This window comes from Pollachius pollachius, assembly GCF_949987615.1.
Source record: "Pollachius pollachius genome assembly, chromosome: 1".
Classification (NCBI taxonomy): Eukaryota; Metazoa; Chordata; class Actinopteri; order Gadiformes; family Gadidae; genus Pollachius; species Pollachius pollachius.
The window spans coordinates 28457348-28482843 of NC_136934.1; the positions used below are offsets into that span (position 1 = coordinate 28457348).

Here is a 25496-nt window from a genome sequence, read left to right on the forward strand (position 1 = left end):
AAACAAAACATGCTAGAGCATGTGGTGGTGGATGTTTGTTGATTCAACTTCAACTTAAAATGTAACAACATTCCAGGAGTGCGTTTCAGCCATTCTCACCTGAATATTCATCAAGTTACTATATGGAACAGATAGGGAACAGATTGCAGAAAAAGATAAATATCACCCCCATACACTAAATCACACTCTCTAACATCAAGGAGCGCTGGTTTGTGTTACTTGGTGTTACTTTCTTACTCCGGCAGCAAGCTAAACATAGAGCTGTAGGTGCAGTCTGACCGACCCAAACTATTGGGCAGGCGGACACACATCTCTCCAGTTATCTGAAATACACCCCAGCCTACCCAGTCTCTCCTATCCAGTACCGCCTCTCCACATTTAACATGCTTGACACACACATAAGTAAACATCCAAATTACTGTGTGAATACATTGCTCTAACTCTTACAGCTGTTTAAACGACAGTTTAAACAGCTGTAAGAGTTCAGATCTTCCCAAAATCAGGGAAGATCTGAACGATGGAACCAGACCAATCTGCAAGCTCGTATTTTTTGCTCTGACATAGGCCTCTGGCAACCCTTCTTTTCAGACTGATTCCAAGCACACCTGGCCCGGGTCGGGCCAATCACAAACTTTTAAACCCGTGGAAATCCAAATAAACTGAGAGCTTCCAGAAAAAACACATTTGTGATTTGGTCTGGCGATGCCAGGCTCTGTTTCATTTATAGTTTGAATAAAATATGTAAAACAATGACATGTGAACTTTATTAAAGATAACAGTTATCGGTGTAAATTAATACTATACAGCAATACTAAATATCATGAACGCTTCAATATGGATCCACATGGATCTATCATACATTCAATAATCATGTTGTCTTGTTTTCCATTCTAACTAGTCCTCACTTCTGACGTTTTGATTTGTCCATCTCATCATCCATGTTGCAAACTGCTGTTCAGTTCCCCCAGTAACCTCTGGTTGGTTACCACCAGCGACCTGTGGGGTATGGAACATGACAAAGTGAGAGGTTCTGTCCAGTGAGTACATGGCAGAAGAGGTGGCACTGTTATCAGCGTTAAACAGCATTATCAATCAAGGTTCTTAATGCAAGTACGGTGCACCCTCTGTGTTCTTGTTGTTTATAATCTAATTTAATCTCATCTAATGTCTGAGATAAAGGTTGTGGCGGCGTGTCCCTCTCTCACCTGTGGCTCTCCTGCAGCATGTTGGTCAACTCGTTGACGCGCTCCGTCTCTTGGACCTTCTCCCTCAGCCCCTCGATCTCCCTCCTCAGCTCCTCCACCTCCGTCTGAGCCTCTGAGCACAGACAGACAGACCAGGACAGAAACAAGAAGGAAAGAGTTGCAGATGGAAGTCAGTTTGAGAAACACGGATTCAATAAAGTAAAATTACTTCATGTTAAAAATCATCTTATATTGAATATGTGTTTTTTTCCCCATACCTTTTATCTGATCGATTGGTGAAATCTTCATCAGAGACTTGAGGTACTGCTGCTCCAGTCTGATCAGCTGCTTCTGTAAGCCCACGTTCTCCTCCAGAACCAGCCTCAGCTGCTCCTGGACCCCGGCCTACGCTCCATCAGACCAGCAGATCCTCAACATGACGGCCAAGCAGAGGTTGTGTTGTTGTCAAGTATGAACTAGAGAGGCCATGTTTCTTACCACAGCCCCCTGAGTCTCCTCCACTTGAGACGAAAGCCCCAGGACTTCCAGCCGATGCTCTTCCTCTCGTAACTCCGCCCCATGGCGCAGCGTGGCCACGTCCCACCTCAAGGTCGTGACCTCTGCTTCCTGGACCGAGAGGTCGTCCTCCATCATGGAGAGGATCTGGACTGCCTGTGCTGGAATGAAGAGTTGTTTGTTTGTTTTATTAGGGGTCCGTGCAGCGAAGCTGCTTGGTCCTCTATTGTTTCTGTAACGTTTTTTTTTTCTCTCAAATTCTGTAAAAGTCATACTGCTGCCTAAACCGTAAGTCGAAAACTCTTGAAATTTTCAGGTATGGTTACCAATAACCCCCACTACCCATGAACCAAAATTTGTGGTACTGCACCCAAAGGTGGCACTATTGTAAAAAATCATGAATTAGGCTTATTTCTCCTCACCAGATTGACCTGGACTCAAAATTCTTTCATAATGTTAATCTCTAGAATCAGATGCATCTATAAAACCCTTTATAGATGCATCTATAACTTTTCCCACAATTTCATATTAAAGCCAAACATGATAAAAAGATTCACAGGCTACAAAAATAATCAAAAATTCACCAAAATCGCCACATAAAATCTTTAGAACAAGCCTCACAAAAATCATCAAACAGAATTTGTTTTATTTAGTTTGAGAAATTTGAGAAATAATGGCCAATAAAGTTGGAGCAGTTAGCCAGTTAGCCCATTTTTCTTATATGACCATTTTGTTATTGTATAAAAAAAACATACGACTATTATTAGGTGGATACCAATACCCCCCACTACTAATTCTTTCATCATATTAATCTCTAAAATCAGATGCATCTTTTTCACCCTGGTCTTCTGCTCTAAAAATGTTTACTTTTCCCACAATTTAATAGAAAGCCAAACGTCCAGTCTCAACCCATTTTGCCTATATGACCATTTTGTTATTGTATAACTACCATACGGCGATGATTAGATGGATACCATTAACAGTTCAAATTTTCAGATCTATAGTCTTTTAAGAAAGCCCTTAATTCTCTTGTGAAATGTGTGCTTGGAGTTTTCTTGATGTTGTGTGCTTATCAATTGACATTTCCACAATGTGAATGAGGCTTCACACAGTTCAGGAGTGTCAGTGGCTCAATGGGACAATGCCTTGCACTGGTGATCCTTAGGTTGAGTGTTCGAATCCCGATTAGAGCATTATGAACAAGCTGAACATTCTGTCGTTGCCACTCATTTAAGAAACACAACATTGAACAGCACCTGAAAGTCATCAGGCATTCAACAATCCGGCTCATTAGTTTCCAAGAATCTGACTGGCATGACACAGAAAAAATGGTTAACGAAGAAGGGGAACTTCTTCGTTAACCATTTTTCTCTGTCATATTAATATTTCTTCCGTTCCGTTCCGTGTTCTTGACAACAAATGTTTAATTTCCCCAGAATTTCAAAGATTTTTCAGGTATTTGCTTTTAAGAAAGCCCTTAATTCATTTGAGAAATATTTGCTTGGAGTTTTCTGGATGTTGTGTACATTTTCACCATATGAATGAGGTTACGTTTCAGGTTTATCATTGACTCAATGGGATAATGCCTTGTTCTGGTGATCCTTAGTTTGAGAGTTCGAATCCCGATTAGACAGTTATGAACAAGCTGAACATGATATTCGGCCATTGCTCTGCAGCCCAGTCACCTGAAAACCGAGGCACAGTATGGCATGATGGGGAACATCAACATCTTTCCTTCATAATTATATGTCATATTTATATATCTTCCATTAGTGTGTTCTTGACTTTTCATTTTGCTCGGACCCCGTTAATCACCGCTTGCAGTTATATTTATTTTTGAAACTGAAGATGGTAGAGGGATATGCCATGGTTCTCACTCACACAGGAAGTTGCTGTTTTGATGAAGCGACCTCTCCCCCGCCCAGTGCTTGTCCACAAGGTTAAGAAGCATTTCCAGTGGCTTCCTGTAGCTACCCTGGGAGAAAGACTTATTGTATGTTTAATACAAATTAACATAGGGCCAAAAACAATAACATATTTTCTAATTGAATATCCAGTTGGCGGAATTCTTATTAATGTATGACCATTAATTGATATATATGAAGAAGGACACCAACCCTTTTGTGCTGGTCAGCTTTCTGTGGAGAGGCAGCGGCGCCCCCTGCTGTTCTGTTGAGGCCACAGTAGGATCTTCTTGCCGGGTGCAGGATGGGGTTTGATTTGTCAGAGAGATGGAATCCTGACCTCGGCGGGCTTGGAGGCTGAAGGTTGTGTAACGGAGAACTACAGCGCTGAGCTAGATCGTAGACACAACGGAGGAGATAGAAAACCAAGCGTCATCAAAATGAAATTATTTCTGATTGTTGTATGATAACATGAAGAGAATGCCATACGCTTCTGGCTGGGGTTCGGGGTGAAATGGCCTTTGGCTTGGAGTCTCATTTGTCTCGTGTTCTCCTTGTGCTTTGCTCTTCCAGTGAGTGATCTGCACATCTTCTCTACGATTGGGCCAAATGACACCCTTGGTTTCTCTGTTACTTTGAAAATAAGGGGGACATTTTCCATGAGTTTTATTTTTTCAATATCAATCTAGAACAATTCGATTTTATTTAAAACGATAAGACAGGAAAAAGTAAAATTATCATTGAGCTTTGTCTTCATCATGTGGGCATAAGGTTTATTTCTACAACTAACTGCTTGTTGGTTAAGGATTTTTTTAGGACATACCAACAAGGGAGCAACAATTCCCGAAATATGAAACAAAAAAAAAAAAAACCTACAAGCTAACTGAACTCAATTATTGCACAATGTCTCATGACTGACAAACAGATATTACCATCAAAGATAGATTAAGGCATCTATGTTTGGTTTGCAGGCTTACCAAATTTGGTCTTGTTGAATCTCAGGATGGATTTACCCATTTCCTAGAAACAAATGATAAGTTAATAAAATAATAATGTTTCACCTTGACTCTTATCTTAATTTGTAAGATTTATATATGAAAGCTTTATCTATGAAAGCTTTATATATGAGGTTCACCTGAGGGGATGTCTTAATAGATTCAGAAATGTTTTTTACTGTTCCTTCCTCAGTTTCTGGAATGGAAAACAAAAATAAATGGCCAATTCATCTCAACTAGGGCTCCCCCAGTAAGGCTGCATTCAAACAACATGTGATGGCAATTTTAAGAATAATATTATAATAGCAATTGTTATATGTATACTTTTTATTTTTACCTTGTTTTTGATAAGGAAGAGACTCCAAATTCTCGTGGGAAGAGCAAGACGGAGATTGTGTGTTACTTTGGCCAACATCACTCTTCGCATCAAAGTTCATCACAATATCATCAGGGACATCAAAAACCCTCTTTGTTAAGCGTTCAACAGACGACACTCTTTGGTTTCTGCTTCTGCAATCAACAAACACAACAGCATGCAGCACTTTACAACTAGAGCAGAAAGCTGTCATGAATTAAAGGGAGAAATCCGGTGTAAAATGGATCTGGGATATGTTTAGTATGATAACGAGTTGGAATGTTTGTTTGGGAGCAAAAAAGCGCATATAGACGCATTCTTAAGTAGACTGTTTTTAGCCGATTCTACCAAAACGCTATAAACTTGGAACTATAGGGGCATGTCTCATGGTAAAAACTAAATCGCTATTTTAAACCACTTACAAATCTAGAAGTAGCCCGACACTTCCTTGGTAGTATAATAAGGGTCTTATAACTTTGTAAGTGTAAAGATTGTTTATTTAAAAGGACATTTTATACACACAATACCATCAGTTGTTCACCCGTCGACGCCTTCTTGTCTTTAAGACTCGATAAGTAGATTGGTGAAACCAGAGCTTGTGTGTTGTTCATGGATGTCACAAGCTCTGTGTCCTCTGTGTCATCTACTTACAAAGTTATCAATGCCTCGTTTTATATGTTAAAGGACAAATCCGGAGTAAAATGGTTGTTCACGGATGTCACAAGCTCTGTGTTCGGCAATCTACCTATTGAGTCTTAAAGACAAGATGGCGTAGACGGGTGAACTACTGATGGTATTGTGTGTATAAAATGTCCTTATTAATAAACAATCTGTACACTTACAAAGTTATCAATGCCTAGTTGTATATGGTAAGACCCTTATTATACTACCAAAGAAGAGTCGGGTTACTTCTAGCGTTTTAAGTGTTATAAAATAACGATTTAGTTTTTACCATAACAAATGCCCCCATCGTTCCAAGTTTATAGCGTTTTGGTAGAATCGGCTAAAAACAGCCAATTTAAGAATACGTCTATACGCGTTTTTTTGCTCCCAAACGAACATTCCAACTTGTTATCATACTAAACATATCCCAGATCCATTTTACACCGGATTTGTCCTTTAAGACCCTTATTATACTACCAAAGAAGTGTCGGGCTACTTCAAGCCATGTCAGTGGTTTTACATAGCGATTTAGTTTTTACCATGAGACATGCCCCTATCTTTCCAAGTTTATAGCGTTTTGTTAGAATCGGTTAAAATCAGCCAACTTAAGAACTCGTCTATATGCGCTTTTTTGCTCCCAAACGAACATTCCAACTCGTTATCATACCAAACATATCCCAGATCCATCCCAACTAGATACAATGTTGCGCCGCGCAGCAGCCGGCACAAATGGGTTAACCTTAAATTGCTCGTTATGTTTTCTTAATTATTTGTTTTACCCAATTTCTTCCATCAATGTAAAAACATCTACTCTCAGGTTATAGCTTTGGATAAGTTGACGAGGAGCCTCGGTGGTAGGATAAATACATTCAGGATAAAATAAGCTTCTTTTGTAGGGAGAAATTAGCCAATAGTTGCATAAAGCACCGGCCCATGTTTCTAACTAAATTTTGCACCGTGCAAATGTTTTGTGCCGTATTCAGCTGAAAATATATCTTAGATGGGGTACACTAGTAGAAAAGGTTTGAGAACCACTGGTCTCGCCTACAATGCTGTGTCTAATATGTAATTGGCCTCTTTATAGATATATTGCACCACTATAGAGAGGGGTGCTGTTGATTGTCTCCCGGGCAGATAGACACCGCTAGACACACTGAATCCGAATACTGCCCAAGCCTACTATGTATACATCTTTTTTTATATCAATACCTTTTTCAGGCTATATGTCGTTGATAAGGATCTGATAAAGAAAAAGTGTTACCTCTGCTCAGTGTCCAGGTGAGGACACTCATCTGGACAGTGTGGGCCCTGTGGAGGCCCACAGCCAGAAGGGAACTGCATGATGGCCACTTTACGCTCAGTATCTCTGACTGGACAATCGTCTCAAATAGAGGAAAAGCGTAATGACCTAGGTCAGTCGGAGATATGACAAGAGGATACAAACTCTTTGGGGGAGAAAACGGTCACTTACCAAGTTTCTGCAAGCTGGACATGGCATGGATCAGAGACAGGCGATAATTTTGATCCCTCCTGGTCAAAGGGTTGAGTCTGAGATCCAACTCCTTTAATGCTGGCAGCTTACAGAGGACTTTGACCTCCTCCTTGGTGGGTATGCGGTTGTAGTAGAGATTCAGCCTTTCTAGCATCTCCAAGTGTTGCAACCCCTAGGAGGATAAATATAGCAACTGCTGATGAATGTGCAGTGGCTCTCGAATAAAGCTCACACTAGACACTTTGTCGAACATTGATTTAGTTCCACTCCCCCAGAGCGTTGTAGGAGAGGTCGAGGCAGACGGACAGACGTAGCTCCACTGACACTAGAGCGTTGTGGGAGAGGTCGAGACAAACGGACAGACGTACCTCCACTGACACCAGAGTGTTGTAGGAGAGGTCGAGGTAGACGAACAGACGTACCTCTACTGACACCAGAGCATGTAGGAGAGGTCGAGGCAGACGGACAGACGAACCTCCACTGACACCAGAGCGTTGTAGGAGAGGTCGAGGCAGACAGACAGACGTACCTCCACTGACACAAGAGCGTTGTAGGAGAGGTCGAGGCTCTTCAGACGGATAAAGTTGGTCAATGCATCCCCCAGATGTCGGATCTTTTCTTCGTATGTTCCTGGAAGCCTCAGTGATCTGACGTCCCCTGTTAACACAGGACACCGGCTTGTTGTGCATCATTTAACCATGTTTAGTTTAGACTAATATATATATATATATATATATATATATATATATATATATATATATATATATATATTATCCGATAGCGACAGACTTTAAGAGTTAACTAAATGAGTGACACAGATGTGACTTTAAACATCGCTATTTAAATGTCAACGCAAGTAGTACATATGTATTTTGAAACACTAGTTATTATTATTTCGTTGACTTATTACCCAGATAAGGATGTTTTAAGTGTAGTTTATCTCGTATCCATCGCTCTGTTATTGTTGTCAAGCAGTCCGCCGCCATGCTGTTTGAACTCTCGAGCATGCGCACTGTACTCAGTGAGCGTGCGCACTGTTCTCTCCAGATCACAACAAACCGCAGGTCTGCAGGCTGAAGTTCACCACATTACTCAAATTCTGGCAGAAGAGGAAATATTCCAAATAGAAGTTAGTACATACACAAGTGTATGGTTTGCAACAACTGAATATATGTCAAACAGTTTGAATTGGTCTGCTAACGTAAGTGCTTCCGTCCATGCTGTCATTAGTACTAGTACACATCCCTGTCTGCTGTCCACACCAACAATGTGTCTGTAAGGCTCCATTGTGTTATCCTCAATGGCCACCGCTGTAGATGCGTGGTCTGTCTGGTCAAACATCGTTCTGTGTGCCATTGCCTTGTTCTCCTCTCATCAGCTCTTCAAGGTAGGAGACCATCTACATTCTGTGTGTATATATATGAAAGATCCCATGGCATGACAATTTCACTTTCTGAGGTTTTCTAACATTAATATGAGTTCCCCTAGCCTACCTATGACTCCCTGAAGTACATGAACCACGACATGGAGGAGAAAGGGGTTGTTGCCGGCGAAGGTCTCCCGCTTGAGCCCTGCTTCCCGCTGACGAGGGACCACAGCCTCGGCGCTGCCCACTGCAGGAGGCGGTGGTGCCTAAGCGCTGACCGCTCCCTCGGCAGCGAGGCTCCGGCGGGAGACATAACAACCGCGATCAACAATCCCTTTCTCCTCCATGTTGTGGTTTAGTCTACTTCAGATTGATGTGGACGTGGAAGAACCAGATACAACCAACGCAGTCGTTTGAGATTCATAATATCGTCTGGAGGCTCACACAGCTTTTGGCCATAATAATATATATTATTTGATATAGATATCTATGTATAATATGATATTATTTAGATATAGAGCTCCAGGACTCCCGCGGGAGCACCCGGAGTGTTCTAGAATATTTACAGAACATGGCCAAAGGCTGGGTGCGCCTCGCCATTGCGATACATCCACTGTAAACAGGGCGCATGGTACCGTGGCAGCAAGCTGCTGAGGGCCACGCCCCCACCCTCCTCCTTGACCCGCCTCTCTCCTCCTCATTTGCATTAAAGCTACAGAAACCGAAACGGCGCGTTTGGGGAAAGCTCAATGTGCAACTGGCTCGTAGTGGCTGTAATTCTGCACCACGTCTGAATTTCGGAAACGTCTTCAAATACTGTGTTTGGGGCCCACTAATATCTATATTAAAGCATCCATAAAGTAGCATGCCATGGGACATTTAACCATCAACTGACATTCCAGTAAGTAATGGCTATTATCTCTTCCTTCAGGACCACAGAGCGCCATCTGTAGCTTTCTTTCTCCTTGGGTTCTCTGCAATACAATGTACCCTGAGTCCATTCTGCGTGCATCTGGCCTACCTCCAACACGAGATGGAGTGGGCCAGTGAGATTCTGGTGTCCTCCCTGATTGCTTTTGACTTCTTGTGGCTCAGCGAAGACCGCAACACGGCCCACATTCTGTTGTGTGGCTCCTGTCTTTTCCTCGGACTCAGTGATTGTCTGTCAGCAGATACACTCAAGTTGATGACTCACTGCCTGGGCCTCTCGTCGCTTTCCTGCAGTATGACTGTGTGTCTGTTTTCTAGTAATGGGTGGGGGGCCATTGGCAGTTTGGCCCTCAGCCTCCCCTCGCTGGTCGGCCTCAGGGCTGGAGTCCAGTTTCTGAGTCCTCTCCTCTCCCCAGTGGCCAGTGAGGGACTGGTTAAGTGGATTCTAAAAGGATCATTATCGTTAGGGTGCTTGGCCACCAGGCGAGGCCTAGACCGTTTCCTGCTGGAGGTGAGGACCTGGGACTGACTAGGAATCATCTGATAAATCCACACAATCTATCATCACTGTTACCTGGAGATTACATGCTTACATGTTTAGAGCTCCAAGGAAACAAAGTTAACATTTCTGATTTGTCTAAATTTTATATAACTAACTTGTAAGCATCTCAGGGTCGGAAAGCTCATATTTCCCCCTAAAACCAAATTTCCCCAGTACAGTAGGACTGGATGTCAGCCATTCTGTCACCAGAGGAGTTTATGAAAAGAAGTGTTGCATCTCGATGAAGTGCAATACATTTTATGCCATTTACGTTTACATTACACTTTAACAATTTCAAAACTGTATCACATAACTTTATGCCAAAAGAGGATGCTGGTCACATATTACATACTCTGTTATGTATACGTGTTCTGTTTATTTAGGACCAAAGCACTGAAAACAACTTGCCTTGGTATGATTTGAGAAGTCACTTTAGCGGCAGATGACCACTGACAAACTCAATAAAGCTGTTTCTCTTGATGTTGGTTTCTTTCACGATGTCAATACAGTCCGAATGACTCCACAGCGGCTGTAACTAATTGGGTAACTCTCAGGTTCAAATGCAATATATATTTATATTCATCCTTGCATTTCAGTTGAGAAAACACAGATCTTGGGGATTAGTTCTATATGTACCTGCCTCCCTCACTACACTACAGTATACAAGTGCCCATATCTCTATGCCCATCTCTGAACAGTAACATACACAAACCTAAGCACTTGGCTAACTCTCCGTAATGTAAGTTTTGCAGTTATTCATTAAATAAAACAAAAAATGTAATGCTATTTTGTTAACAAAATAGATTAAACCTGTAGTGTCTGTTGAAGCACGAATGATGATCTTTTAATAAATGAATATGTCATTCTTGCATATATCTTTGCAGCTTGTGTAATCAACGCTACGTATGTGTCTATGGTATTCAAATTATCTTGGCCTGAATCCATCTTGCTCTTGTGTGTTTCTCCTTATAATCATGAATATCTGATAAATAAACATAGCCTTCTGGCTCTATCTAATCTGAATCAGGTTCATCCCTCGGACCACACCTGCTGCTGTTGCTGGGGTTCACTATTCACTGAGGCTTCACCGCCACTGCAGAGGAACAGGAATCTGCCACTGAGCATGCCCAGTGCAATCTGGAGCCCGTAGATCCAGTGCACGTGCAGGGGAGAAGGAGAAGGAGGAGGAGGAGTGTAGACAGTGGGGATCTCTGTTGGAGCTCTGAGGTGGAAGGGTGCACATTGGAGGCAACATAGACACACAGGGATATGATGGACGACACATTGACGGACTGGTTGTATTGTATATGTATTCCTCGGATATATTTGAAGGGTAACCTTTGTGCGTAGAGGAGAGACGGTGAGATAAGAAAAAAAAATCTGATGGTATTAGTCGCACCATACCTTCTAGTTCTTATTTCAATGTAGTAACTATCGCAAAAATGATTGTCCCGCCTCTGTATCTGTGCAGTGCAGGTAGACTGTCATTGTTCTGGTTCAGGAGGTCGGTCATCGACAGCGGCTCCGGGACAGCTTGGAGAGAATGTATGCCTTCTACTCCCTGTTAGTGTACATCTTCTACACGGTATTCAAGAAGGAGGATGAGGAGGAGGAGGAAGATGCCTTAGAGGTAAGTGTAGACACATTTAACATGTCTTGTGTCTGGGGTTCTTGTTGGAGTGGGAGATCCAATTCCATTCATTTTTATTTCTATGTACCCGTAACTGTTAAAAACAAAATGGTCTTTAAAGAGGCAGCCTGTATTTATTATGCATTCATACAATATTGGATTGGGTATTGCTAGGGTATTACTGCATGTGTGTGCTGCGTGTTTCTGCCGTGTTGTGGGATTTGCAGTGTGAAGGTAAATATTTTCATCATGCATCACTGTCTCGCGCTCATGCCATGAGCAGGAGCCAGGACATGTTTCCATGGCAACAGTCAGTAGGAGGAGAGATGGCCACGCCCCCAAGAAGGAGAAACAGGCTTGTGCTAGGCTTAGCGATTCCAGTGAGTGCTCCACTACTGTTGTATTTTCTCTCCGAATTAGTATGGTAAATTTGTCTGGTAAAATATAACTTGTATACTTAGTGATGAATATTCAAATTCCTTGCACAGATTATGAAAATGTAATATTTTATGCTCAGGCAGCGACAGCGATCGGCTGTCTCCAAGTGAAGACGATGAGGAAGCTGCTCCAGACATCCCAGCATGCACTCCTCTTGCTGCCTTTATGTCTTTCAAGCAAGAGTCTGAGAAGAGGAGAGTGTCTCAAGTGCAAGTAGACACAACAGCAAAGGTGTCAAGCCAGTAGAAACAATCAATGAAACTGTGACTCCCAACACAACAATAGTCATGCATGAATAAACAAAACCCGCAAAAAATCTGGTTGAGCTTCACAGTTTAGGGAACATATATTCATTAAACATGGTCTCCCCTCCCCCACCCAGATGGCAGAGTCTCCCCTTGTGGCGGTCATGTCCCACCTGATGAGCTTCCTGGAGCAGTACTCCCACTTCCAGCAGCTCCAGCAGCAGGTGGACCAGTACCGGGTTCAGCTGAAGAGGCACCGGGTTCATCACCGCCGGCAGATGAAGGTTCTGCGCGCCTCCTACCGCGAGCGCCTCAACGACAAGAACAGCATCATCTGTAGCCTGGAGGAGGCCGTCAGCCAGCCGCACACACTAAGCCCCCTGACCCCCTCAGAGGGTGAGTGGAGAAAGGAGGGAGGAAGAAGAAAGATAAGAGCTTGAGGTTATGTGTGTGACCATTAAGGAAGGAGGTGGGAGGAAGGGTGTGTATTGCGAAATGGGGGACGGCTACAGAATAGTAAAGGCTAACAGAGAGTTTATGTACCATGAAGCTGTTGGTGATCTTTCGTTAAGGATGAGAGACTAAACTCTATGAGTAGTAAAAGAGCACATTAAGGGGGAGCCAGAGGAAGGAAAAATACGTGCTTCTGTTCAGGAAATCCATGCAGATAAAGCACTGTATTTTTTACATGTTATAGCGTTTTAAATCTATAGAAACTGTAGCCTACATTCAGAATTCAAACCAAAGCTTGTAGTTTATACCTGGTTTGATTTGTTGTTTCTGCATTGGGTTTGGAAAGAGAGAAGCAAATCATTTAAGGGTCATCACAGCCCTGGAATTAATCTGCCTGAACCAGACTGATTCATGGGGCTGCTGCTCTAAATCAACTCACCATTTCCATTGACCACACCAATCTATTGAAGGACGCTTTTGTAGTCCTCTGAAGCCTTAGATGTTGCCCATTTTGCGCCTTTGAACAGATACAGTGACATGACATCCATTAGCCAATATAAATGCTGCATGCTTTCCAGGTAAGCAGGCTGTTGATTGTTTGCTGGTCGATCAAGTGAAGGCCATACTGTTTCTCATCCATGTGAGTAAGATAAAGATAGTTGAGAGGTGCTCGGTTGACCATAAATAAAACATCCACCAGCGGGTTACTTTGTTCCCCTGGCTTTGCACTTACAAGCTCTGGCACAGCGGTCATGACACGTGCACTAATGTCGCACTATTAATAGCCCTAGTTGCACGTCCTGGTGTTACGGAGGTAAGAGTATGGAATGCTGTGGTTGTTTACTGTGATATGTCATTAAGATTAAGTCAAGATGCAGGGAGTTTCTGGTCAGCATTGAGTACATTTAGCTGCCTTGGATCTATTTTTTGCTTTGTTGAGTAGATTTATCGCAATATATCTTCTAGATTCTATCAATAACATTATGTTTTACTCTTACCTTGTGCAATAATTCGTGATTTGTACGATTATGCATGCTGATTTCCCTACCACGTTCTCCTGCAAATATGTTTTTCATCTCTGGCCATGACAGAGAAAATAAGGATCCTCCCCTCCAGCTCACAAGCCATTTAGCATCTCCTTCTATTTCCTGTCTGCTTCCCTCCTGCACCGCTGTGACAATGCAAACCTGACATCTGCTGTGGATGAGATTAACATAAAGCCTTTCGTAGACAATCCAATGTGACAGAGTCCAATAAATCAGAGGAGAGGAAACTGATTCCGATTAAATTGAGAGGGTTGCCAAGTCATCTTAAGATTCATATGCAACATGATTGGTAGGGTAGCAAATCATTTCTCTCCTGAATATAAATTGTGGCCAACCACTTCCATCCTGAAGAATGGGAGAAGCTACACCTCCCCCCACCTTTAGGGGGGAGGTGTCCTTACCCCCTAAAGGGAACATGTTTACTTCAGAGGCTTGGAGCAGAGACCATGCCCATTAGGTCTAGTGCTAGGTGGATCTAGGTTGATACCATGCCCACTATGTCTAGGTGGATCCTGGTTGATACCATGCCCACTATGTCTAAGTGGATCTAGGTTGATACCATGCCTGCTCGGTCTAGGTGGATCTAGGTTGATACCATCAGGTGATGTACTGTTCCTTGGTGGCTTAGGTTAAAATTATCCCTGCTGACTGATGAGGGCCAGCAGTATAGATCAGGGTTGCCAGGGTAAGGATGAAGGTGGCGATGATGTTGATGATAACGAGGATGATGGTGGTGATGATACAAACTAGGATGTTGTGGTGGATTCCTCCCCAGATGAGGGCAGCATTTCTTCAGGGGGTCTTGCCGGGGTCCAAAGCCTGGTGGAGTCTCTGTATGGGCTCCAGGGGGAGAGGAGCAGGCTGAGGGGAGAGCTACGTCTGATGCACTCCCAGCTGGAGGACAAGGAGCAGGACAGGAACTCACGCATCCTGGCCTTCCAGCAGCAGGTGGGTGACATGTTGTCAATATCCTCATTAGGTGAGTCTTTCTTTCTTTCCTCTTTATTATTCTCTACAAACTTTGGGACCTATCTCCTTCCTCAATTTTTCACCTAGAGACACCATTCAAATTTTAAAATGTTCAGAATAGCTTGGAATCGCGCGCTTCTTTTCAGATTTTTAAAATATTTTATACTTTTTAAGATATTGTGGAAATTGCATTAAATGAAGGATACAATTTCGCACGTTGAGCACACAGTTGTGTTTATTTAGTTTTAGAAAACAGGAATCAAAACGTGCTGCAAGTGAACATATGCCGCATCGGCCTCCGCGTCATGAGAAGCTCGTAATCCTTAAAGGGACAGCGATCCCTGAAACACAGAGACAGTAAACGACATGCCTAACACAGTGTAAAGAACAACACATAACAAAATACTGTAGGTGAATTATGTTACACTCACTACACATGTCCCCCCAGAATTCACCATCAGGAGAAAACAAAAACAAAACAGTCATCGCGGGGGCGGGCGTATTAACCGGCCACAACGGCTGCGTCGTACAGGAGGTCGAGGAGCCACAACTGTGGCAGGCGTCCCGCCATGACAAGGGTATGAGGTCTGGAGTGTGGGAGTCCCGGGAGGGAGGAGAGCAGGGGGCAGGGGCAGAGCTGGAGGTCGCCCGTGTCATGGGGGCTGAGCCAATTCAATGGGCCTGGCCACGTCCAAGTGAGCTGGCTTGAGGCGGTCAATGGAGAGTCGCTCCGGCCTGCCGCCCATGTCCACCACAAAATGTTTGTCCCCCGTCTCCAAAACCCGGAACGGGCCCTCGTAGGGGGGGCGTAACGGTCCCCTGTGGGCGTCGTGGCGAATGAAAACGTAGTCAGCCGTTCGAAGCCCTGCAGGGATGTGCGACTGAGGGAGGCCGTGACGGGAAGTGGGGACAGGTGCGAAATGCCTTGCATTGTCCAGTAGCGTGGACCACTGGAGAGTGGCAGACCAAGGAACGGTGGTGCCAGGGACGAAATCCCCTGGAACCCGCAGCGGCTGGCCATAAACAAGCTCTGCGGAGGAGGACTGTAGGTCTTCCTTTGGTGCAGTCCTGATGCCAAGCAGTACCCATGGGAGCTTGTCGACCCAGTTGCTGTCTTTGAGGCTGGCACGAAGAGCAGCCTTCATCAACCTATGAAATCGCTCACAGAGTCCGTTAGCCTGTGGGTGATATGCGGTCGTGTTGTGGAGTTTCACTCCGAGGCTCTGTGCGACAGCGTTCCACAGCTCAGACGTAAACTGCGCGCCCCGGTCAGAGGATATGTCGGAAGGAGTGCCGAAACGGGCAACCCAGGTGCTGATAAACGCCCGTGTCATTTCGACCGACGCTAGCAACGTCAGTGGCACAGCCTCAGGCCAACGGGTGGTCCTGTCAACCATGGTCAACAGGTAGGTGAAACCGTGAGAGGAGGGCAGAGGGCCGACCAGATCCACGTTCACATGGTCAAACCGTCTCTCCGGCACCGGGAACAACTCCAACGGGGCTTTAGTGTGGCGGTGCACTTTGGCCCGCTGGCACTCAAGACAGGTGTTAGCCCAGTCCCTAACGTCCTTCTTGAGGCCGTGCCAAACAAACTTAGCCGCAACCAATCTCTGTGACGCTTTCGAACCTGGGTGGGAAAGACCATGGATGGCATCAAAAACTTGTCGTCTCCATCCCGTGGGAATGGTTGGGCGAGGACTGCCTGTGGAGACGTCACACAGGAGCGTGGTGCCGGCATCGCTCAAAACCACACTATTTTCAGTCCTGTTGTCGAGGTCCTCAGGAGTTGCACGTCTGGGTCTGTGGTCTGGTCCGCTGCAATGCGGTTGTAATCCAAGCCAAGATGGACTGCTTCTACCACAGCCCGTGACAGGCAGTCCACCACCTGGTTGTCCTTACCGGCAACGTTTTGTAAATCCGTGGTGAACTCGGAAATGTAGGACAGATGACGTTGCTGGCGGGCGGACCACGGCTCAGCCTTGGGACGCAACTGACGGCTGAAGAAAGCAAGTGGCTGCCAGGCCCCGCCCACCCACTGCTCGTAGACGGCACCGACAGCGTAGTCCGAGGCATCCGAGGTGATGGCGATGGAGGCTGTGGGAGAAGGGTGTGCCAGCATGGTGGCGTTCGCCAGGGCTGCCTTAGTGGCAACAAAAGCCTTGTCCCTGCCCTCAGTCCAGTCCACAGCGTGCTTGGGCTTACCTTGCAAGGCCTCATGCAAGGGTCGCATGAGCTGGGCGGCTCGAGGGATGAAACGGTGGTAAAAATTCACCATGCCGAGGAACTCCTGCAGGGACTTGACAGTAAGCGGGCGTGGGAACTGTGCGACCGCCTCCACCTTTGATGGGAGAGGGGCTGCACCGTCCTTAGTGACTCTGTGTCCCAGGAAATCGATGATGGAGAGACCAAACTGGCACTTGGCGGGGTTGACAATTAGCCCATGTTGGCTGAGCCGCTCAAAAAGCGTCCGGAGGTGCGCCAGGTGCTGGGATTTGGACGTGCTGGCCACTAGGATGTCATCCAAGTACACAAAAAGAAAAGACAGCTCCCGCAAAACAGAGTCCATGAGGCGTTGAAAGGATTGAGCTGCGTTTTTAAGGCCAAACGGCATCTGCAGGAACTCAAACAGACCAAACGGCGTGATCACTGCTGTTTTGGGAACGTCCAGTGGGTGTACAGGCACCTGATGATATCCCCGGACAAGGTCCATCTTGGAAAAAATCACCATACCAGCCAGGTGGGCCGAAAAATCCTGAATATTCGGCACTGGGTACCGGTCAGGCGTCGTTGCCTCATTTAGCCGCCGGTAGTCGCCACACGGGTGCCAGCCGCCGCCGGGTTTGGGGACTATGTGGAGGGGTGACGCCCACGGGCTGTCGGACCGGCGGACTATACCCAGGCGCTCCATGTTCGCAAACTCAGCCTTCGCAACGGCAAGCTTGGTCGGGTCGAGGCGCCGAGCACGGGCGTAGACGGGTGGACCAGTAGTGGCGAGATGGTGCTCCACACCATGCTTCACGGCAGACGCAGACAAAGTAGGCTGAGTGAGGGCTGGGAAACCGGCAAGTAGACGGTGGAAGTCATCTGAGGTGGAGAGCATGCTAGACAGTCGTATGGAGTCAGCCCCGCTGAGCATGCACGCATAGGAACAAAACGTGACGGCGTCAATCAAACGGCGGTTCTTTACATCCACCAACAGTCCATGCGCACACAAAAAATCGGCGCCGAGGAGGGGAACGGAGACCTTTGCTTTAATAAAGTCCCAGCCAAACCGATGGCCTCCAAAACACAATTCAATGTACCTCGTTCCATAGGTACGGATGGGGCTACCATTAGCAGCTTCCATAGGGGGGCCGTGGCCGTCGGTCACCATGTCCAAACGGGAAGCAGGAAGGACGCTTCTGTGCTCCCGTGTCGCACAGGAATCGCCGTCCGGAGATGCTGTCGCGGATGAAAAGCAGCCTGCCAGCACGGCCGACGCTCATGGCCACTACCGAGCGCCGGCCCTGGTGTTTCCCAACCCGCCGTAACTGCATGGCGGACGGCATTTAAGAGCCTTCGGTCCAAAGTTTGCATGGTAGAAACACATGCCTGAAGACTGCTGCGGGCCTGAAGACTGCTGGGGGTCAGAAGACAGCTGCCGACGAGAAGTGGTGGCAGCGATGAGCGTGGATTCGTTCAGTGTCACAGGAGCGATGTGCACGGGAAAAATCGCGGCCACACAGTGCCCTTGACCCGCCAGGAAAAATTTATCAGCCTCCTCAGCCAGCCTCCGACAGTCAGTGATCATGGTGTTGGCCAAAGTAGCCCTCACTTGGGAAGGCAGCTGACGCAGGATAAGCAGAACAAAAAGAAAATCGGGTTCGTGTTCACCCATGAGATCCAGCATACGGTCCATGAGCTCAGACGGTTTGCTGTTACCAAGCCCTTGAAGTGAGAAAAGCCTGCTGGCTCTCTCAGCGTCCGACAGTTCAAATGTCTTTAACAGGTGGGCTTTGAGTGCCGCATACATCTCCCTTGCCGGAGGATTTTTAAGGAGGCTCACCACTCTGGCTGCTGTCGAATTTCCAAGAGGTGACACAACGTAGTAGTACCTCGTCGTATCCGCGGTGATCTCCCGCAACGCGAACTGCGCTTCGGTCTGGGCGAACCATGCCGACGCCGACGATTCCCAGAATTCGGGGAGCTTGAGAGTAACAGCGTTCGCGGTCATGGTCGTGTCGTGTCCCTGGATACGTCCAGCAGACTAACGTCGGGGTCACCAGTGTGGAAATTGCATTAAATGAAGGATACAATTTCGCACGTTGAGCACACAGTTGTGTGACTCGTTTATTTAGTTTTAGAAAACAGGAATCAAAACGTGCTGCAAGTGAACATATGCCGCATCGGCCTCCGCGTCATGAGAAGCTCGTAATCCTTAAAGGGACAGCGATCCCTGAAACACAGAGACAGTAAACGACATGCCTAACACAGTGTAAAGAACAACACATAACAAAATACTGTAGGTGAATTATGTTACACTCACTAAAATATTCTACTTTTAAAATACTATATTTTCTTTAACATGGGAGTCAATGGGAGGACGCAGACCTGTCCTACCTGGTACTTCAACTGTTTAAGACGTAGGCTAACTAAATCAAATTTCAACCGTTTATCTTCGTTCAAACCATTTAGACATGATTGTCTGTACTGTCTGTATGTATTCCTTTCTTATTTGTAAAGTGTCTTTGAGTATTTAGAAAAGCGCTATAAAAAACGGATATATTATTATTATTATTATTATTTAACAAATCTACACACTTGTATCTTCAATAATATTTAAATGTAATTTCAATATCATTTAAACTTTCTTCAGAATCACAGTTTTAGTTTTATACCGGCTTCGTTTTCAGCTGTTTTCCTTGAAGACGTCTGCCCATTCTGACACTCCTACTTCTTAAGACATCGTAACTCAATCATTTTTCAACAGTTTACCTTCTTTCAAACCATTTAACAAATATACAAACTTGTATCTTCAATAATATCCAAGCGGAATTTCGATATCATTAAAATTTATTCAGACTACTGCTACTTTTAATCACGCACCGGCTCGCTATCCTCTTGAAGACACACACACACACACACACACACACACACACACACACACACACACACACACACACAATCACACACACACACAATCACACACAGCTTTTTCCAATTCAATTTTCTGTTCAAGTCTCTCACTTGATTAAAGCTATTCAACATTTCTACTGCCTACTACTACTACTACTCCTACCAATACTACTACTACCATTACTACCAGTGTTGGAAAAGTTCACTTTCTACGTGAACTAGTTCAAAGTTCAGTTCACAAATTTTAAAATGAACTAGTTAAGTTAAACGTTCATAATTCAAAATTTTGAACTAAGTTCACAGTTCCAAAAAATGAACTAGTTCATAGTTCTTTTTTTCAATATGTTGCTGTGAGCTATTCATTTTTTCCAGTATTTTGAACATTGAGCCCCCTTTGTGGTTTGTCTAGGATGAAATAGAGCCGTTGAATCAAGTATCGTAGCGAAATACAGTTTCTATCGTGTTTGATTGCACATTTAGCGCATTTTGTAAATCCCATTGATTTCTGTTGGAAGACTCATTGCTCGTTGGCCGGAAACGTTAAGGGGGCGGTGTTCACGTTTGGTTGTAGTCTTTTCGATCGGTTCTAGCAATACTGATGAGACGGAGAACCGAGCGAAAAGACTACAACCTAACGTGAACAGCCCCCCTTTCCGTTTCTGGCCAACAAGCAATGATTCTATGAGGTATTCTAGTCCGCTGAATTATGAGCCAGAGAGCTAACGTCATGGATTGTACATATTTATACTTCGAAATTCGTCTCAGCCTTTATACCACAGATACTCTAGGGTCTATAACATATAACCGCGTTGTCTGATTACAGTTTAATTCATTTTCCACAATTTAACAGCTCTCGTTTTGAAGAATAATCACCACGCCATTCGTTTCAATGGGAATTGCGCCGGTCTATACTTTCAAAATAAAGTGTACATATTTATAATTTGAAATTTGTCCCAGCCTTTATACGACAGATACTATAGGGTCTATAGCATATAACCGCAACTGCAAATTAACCACACAGAGATTACCATGGCAACCGGTCAAACAACACGGCGATCTGCGCGCGCATCCGCCGTGTTGATAAACAAATAACCCCGATATTGAGCGAAGTTAAACCAAGTGAGGGTTCCGTTTACAGACACCTGAATGAACTAGTTCACAGTAACGTTCATCAGGCAGTAATACAGTACGTTCAGTTCACGTTCGCCCAAAATATGAACGAGTTCATGAACTATCGTTCAATGAACGCGTTCAGCAGAGATGGGAAAAAGTCACTGTTCGGCAAGTCCCAAGTCTTAGCAGTCAAGTCCGAGTTGAGTCCCAAGTCAAGACAGGGAAAGGCAAGTCGAGTCGAAGTCAAAGTCACACCAAAGTCAAGTCGAGTCCAAGTCCAAGTCCCAAACTTTTTCAAGTCTTGAACAAGTCACCATGTATTTTTACTTAATAATGTCATTATTAGGCTATTGATCATAATTTCAACATATCACTCTAATGTACAGTCATGTTCATTGTTTCTGTCTTCAAATGTGTTATGATATGCGCATGCGCCGAAATCTTATGTTGTTAAAAGTAGCCCAATAGGGTGGGAAAACCGCCCAATCTGGCAACACTGCCTGAAAGTCCTCAAAACGTCGGCCAATAGGTCGGTAAAAAACGCGCCATCTGGCAACACTGCTGAACGTCCTCACCTCCAGCGTCAACGTAAATCAATGAGACCAACTGAAACGAAGCCAATATGAAACTTAAACTGTGATTCTGAAGAAAGCATAAATGATATCGAAATTCAGTTTAGATATTATTGAAGATACGAGTGTGTAGATTTGTTATATTTTTTGAACGAAGGTAAATGGTTGAACAATGATTTAGTTACGATCAGGGGCGCTGCCAGGAATTTTGGGCCCTATGAAAGATTCTAATTTTGGGCCCCCCCACCTAACCCCCCCCCAACATCTATCGACTGTTTTTTCAAAACAAAAAACATTTCAAGACATTTCAAAAAAAAAAAAAAAAAAGGCAATAATATATTATATTATTAATTGCCATCCGCGGGCCGTGGGCCGTGCTGCGTTGGGCTGGGCCCTTAGAATCAGTACCACTTTTCCCCGCCAGGCAGCGCCCCTGGTTACGATGTCTTAAGTGCCAGAGGCTGGCCAGACGGCTTCAATGGGACCAACTCAAAACGCAGCTGATATGAAACTAAAACTGTTATTCTGAATAAAGTATAAACAAAATCGAAATTTCGTTTTGATATTTTTGAAGTGTAGATTTGTCTTCGCTCGCTGTTTTTTTTTTCATCTTCACGGAAGTGAATGCGTCTTGGGCGTCTAGCCCTCTAGGCGGGAAATAGGTTAGATATCTAAAACAATAAAAGAATTTGACTCAAGTCATGTCGATTCATTACAAGTCAAAGAAGCAAAGTCCGAGTCAAGTCTCAGTCATTAGCAGTCGAGTCGCAAGTCATGCGTAATTTTGTCAAGTCGAGTCTGAAGTCAACAAAATCATGACTCGAGTCTGACTCGAGTCCAAGTCATGTGACTCGAGTCCACATCTCTGGCGTTCAGGCACAACACTGATTACTACTACTCCTACCAATACAACTACTACAATTACTACTACTACTTCAGCTATTACTACTACTTCAGTTACTACTACTACTTCAGATACTACCTACTGCTTCAGCTACTACTACTTCTTCAGCTACTACTACTGCTTCAGCTACCGCTACTACTTCAGCTACTACCTACTACTTCAGCTACTACCTACTACTTCAGCAAGTACTACTACTACTACTTCAGCTTCTACAGGGCTCCAGACTAACTTTATGCGTTGGTTGCACTGGTGCGCCTTACTTTTTTTTTTAGGTGCACCAGCACAAATTTGAGGCGCAGCAAATTTTTCATTGCGTCACCTTTAACGTCATAACTCTCCATAACTTTCATATAATGTGAATGATTTTTGAAAAAGAATAATGGTGCGTTCCAGGCAACCCGTAACCCATGTTTTCACAACCTTCTACCCGTGACAAACCCGCAACTCACTACCTGTGAACTCGTACCAGACTGATTCACTCCCAGTTCCAGCTCATAACTTACGGGCTAAAAAGTGTCCCTGGAACGCAGCATGAGGTGTAGAAAAACGCTTGTCTTTATTTGAAGCACAATTATATATAAAAATAAAAATAAAGTGTTCAAGTTTTTCACTGAGCTGAAATGGAACATTTCAAACTAAAACATTAAGCAAAATAAAACATTTCCAAATAAAAGGGCTTGTGTGGGTAATTCAGACTGGGTAGTACACCACTCAGAGAGCGACGGTACTAGTAGTGGATATAGTTCAATTTAATTCCGTCACAGTTAGACAAGACACAAAACAGTGAGGTCAGGAGTACATCTCAAGAGTAGGCACCCATTCGGTGTATATTAAGGCTCCGACTACCACCTGAAAACATGTCTTATTCTATGGCAGTGGTCGGCAAATAGGGGCCCGTGGGCCAATTTTGGCCTGCCATCTATTCTGTCTGGCCCACGAGATGACGTTAATTTGATGTAAAAAAAAAATTTTTTTTAAATTAATTTAAAAAAAAATATTTTCAACCCCATATTTAAAAAAAAAAAAAAAAAAGGCATACAGCAATCCCATCAATTTCGAAACATTTATTGAGGTATAGATGATAGTCCTAAAGTGACAAAACAACAGGTGGAACATCTGTGCAGTTATCCATGACGCACAGGTTGGAACGGTATTGGCACGCGAGTGCGCGTAATCTTGTGCAAAAAAAACCCAAAAGTGTCCCGTCTCCCTCCTCCAGTGGGCAAGGTAAAAAATAGTCTACGTTTCGTTAAATTAACAACATAACAAGGTCTGCTCAAATGTGAAATGGCCCAATTAAAATAAAACTTAAAGAAAGTGAAAGATGAATGCACATTGTCCGCGTGGGAGAAGGATCTGCGCTGCTCCTGAATAAAGACAGAAAAAAGGGAATTTACAATTTAAATAAGATCAGACAATATAACTGGGCATTTTTTTTAGGCCTACTATTTAAAAAGGCCAGTAGGCTACTCACTTAATGGGAAAAGTGGCTCCTCCCTTTGGTCACAATTTTGTGGATGTCGGGCGACAGGGATGTCTCTTTTATTCTCAAGCAGTTCTCCAAGCTTGCATTGGTCAGACGGTTCCTCTCGTGTGTCTTGATTGCATTCATTGACGAAAAGCTGGACTCACACGTGTAGGTAGATGGAAACATCGTCAGCACATAAAGGGCAAGTTTCTTGATACCCATGTACTCTTCTGAGCATCCGATCCAGAAATCCTCCACGGAATGCGCACTAAACGCATCACGGACGAGGGAGCTTGACTGGAAATCAATGAACTCCAACTGAAGCGTTGCCTCGTCCAACGAGCTCATGGTTGTTTTGGCCAGTGAGGAGAATTCCTCGCTTCGCGTGGACAATGGGTCGCGGACAAAGCCAACAATTTCCCTTGGGACACAGTAGTCTCGGAACCGCGACTGAAAGTTGTCCCGTAGCTTGTCAAGGAATTCAGTCATAATTCCTGTCACTCACCCCCCTGCCTGTGATTTTAATGTTGCAAAGTGCAAGAGCCTTCCACTTCCTAGATCAGACTGGAACAACTCCAGCTTCCTTGTAAACGAATCCATCTTCTCGATCAGGCCCACAATGGTTTTCCCTCTCCCTTGTAGTTGCAGGTTCAGCTGGTTAAGATGGCCAAAATTATCAGTTAAAAACGCGATGTTTGAGATGGACATTTCACCTTCTAGAAAGGCCAGGTGATCGTCTGAAGCACGCATCTTGCTCATTCGCAGGAAAGTTTTCACTTGATCTAGTAGCGCACCGAAGCGCTCCAGTGCCTTTCCTTTACTTAACCAGCGCACGTCATTGTGAAGTAGCAGATCTTCGTAGCAGGCCTCTGACTCAGCAACAAGTTGGCGAAAAAGACGGTGCTGTGTGCTTGATGCACCCCGGACAAAATTAATGACTCTCATCACTTTATCCATGACACTCTTCAGCTCGCCACTGAGTCTGGCGCACAGGACACTCTGGTGAATTAGGCAATGTAGTGCGTGCATTTGTGGTGCTATCTCCTTCAATCGGGCCACCAGACCTCTGTGGCAACCAACCATGGCAGGTGCACCGTCTGTCACGATGAGGTTTATTTTCTCAAATGGTAGTGCATGTTGTTTAATCAATTCCTCCACTTTGGCAAACATAACATCCCCAGTGGTGTTCCCTTCTAATGGAATTAGAGCCAACAACTCCTCCCTCAACTCCTTCCCATCAAAATACCGCACGTATATGCACATCTGACTGATATCAGTGTTGTCTGTACTCTCGTCAATGGCAATGGAAAAGTAGTTGGCCTGACTCAGGTCACTCATAATTGATCCGCGCACATCGTCAGATAGGCTCTCTATGCGTCGGGAAGCTGACCTCGCTGAGAGCGGCATTTGTTTCACTGAGGCAATCACTCCATCCATTGACTTATCTGTAGCCAGCTCCTCCAAAACAGCCACCATCACTTCCTTAAAAACCTCTGCGTCCGTAAATGGTTTGTTGTGACGGGTAAGAACCCATGCTGCTTTAAGGGACGCACTTGTAACCCTCTGCTGCTCGGTGAATGACCTGACAAGTATTTTG

The 25496-nt window shown here is 44.6% G+C and overlaps 2 protein-coding genes across 5 annotated transcripts in view; one reads left to right on the top strand and one right to left on the bottom strand.

Moving 5' to 3' along the window:
* Positions 1-170: 170 nt before the first annotated feature.
* Positions 171-8116, bottom strand: cep72 (centrosomal protein 72; the record flags this gene model as incomplete). 2 transcript variants are annotated; one of them, XM_079747905.1, is made up of 14 exons in its annotated part: positions 171-996; positions 1206-1317; positions 1463-1589; positions 1683-1856; positions 3582-3675; positions 3818-3996; positions 4094-4237; positions 4582-4624; positions 4740-4795; positions 4937-5109; positions 6879-6999; positions 7089-7281; positions 7639-7766; positions 8020-8116. In XM_079747905.1, the coding sequence occupies 14 exons, from the start codon at positions 8114-8116 to the stop codon at positions 895-897; spliced, it is 1743 nt and encodes a 580-aa protein (XP_079604031.1). In that variant the 3' UTR covers positions 171-894. The 2 variants fall into 2 exon arrangements, with proteins under 2 accessions (XP_079604031.1, XP_079604032.1); XM_079747906.1 differs by having other exon boundaries at positions 1683-1861.
* A 50-nt stretch (positions 8117-8166) lies between these two features.
* LOC307075993 (kinesin-like protein KIFC3) overlaps positions 8167-25496 on the top strand; it is a 39890-nt gene continuing 22560 nt past the window's right edge. Inside the window, exons 1-7 of one of the 3 annotated variants that reach the window (XM_079736801.1) lie at positions 8167-8496; positions 9407-10040; positions 10078-11576; positions 11860-11956; positions 12094-12245; positions 12397-12655; positions 14534-14706. In XM_079736801.1, the coding sequence (XP_079592927.1) occupies positions 11490-11576; positions 11860-11956; positions 12094-12245; positions 12397-12655; positions 14534-14706 (768 nt within the window). In that variant the 5' untranslated portion in view covers positions 8167-8496; positions 9407-10040; positions 10078-11489. Of the gene's footprint in view, positions 8497-8816; positions 11577-11859; positions 11957-12093; positions 12246-12396; positions 12656-14533; positions 14707-25496 lie in introns of those variants that run through there. The other 2 variants (XM_079736800.1, XM_079736802.1) reach the window with 2 other exon arrangements.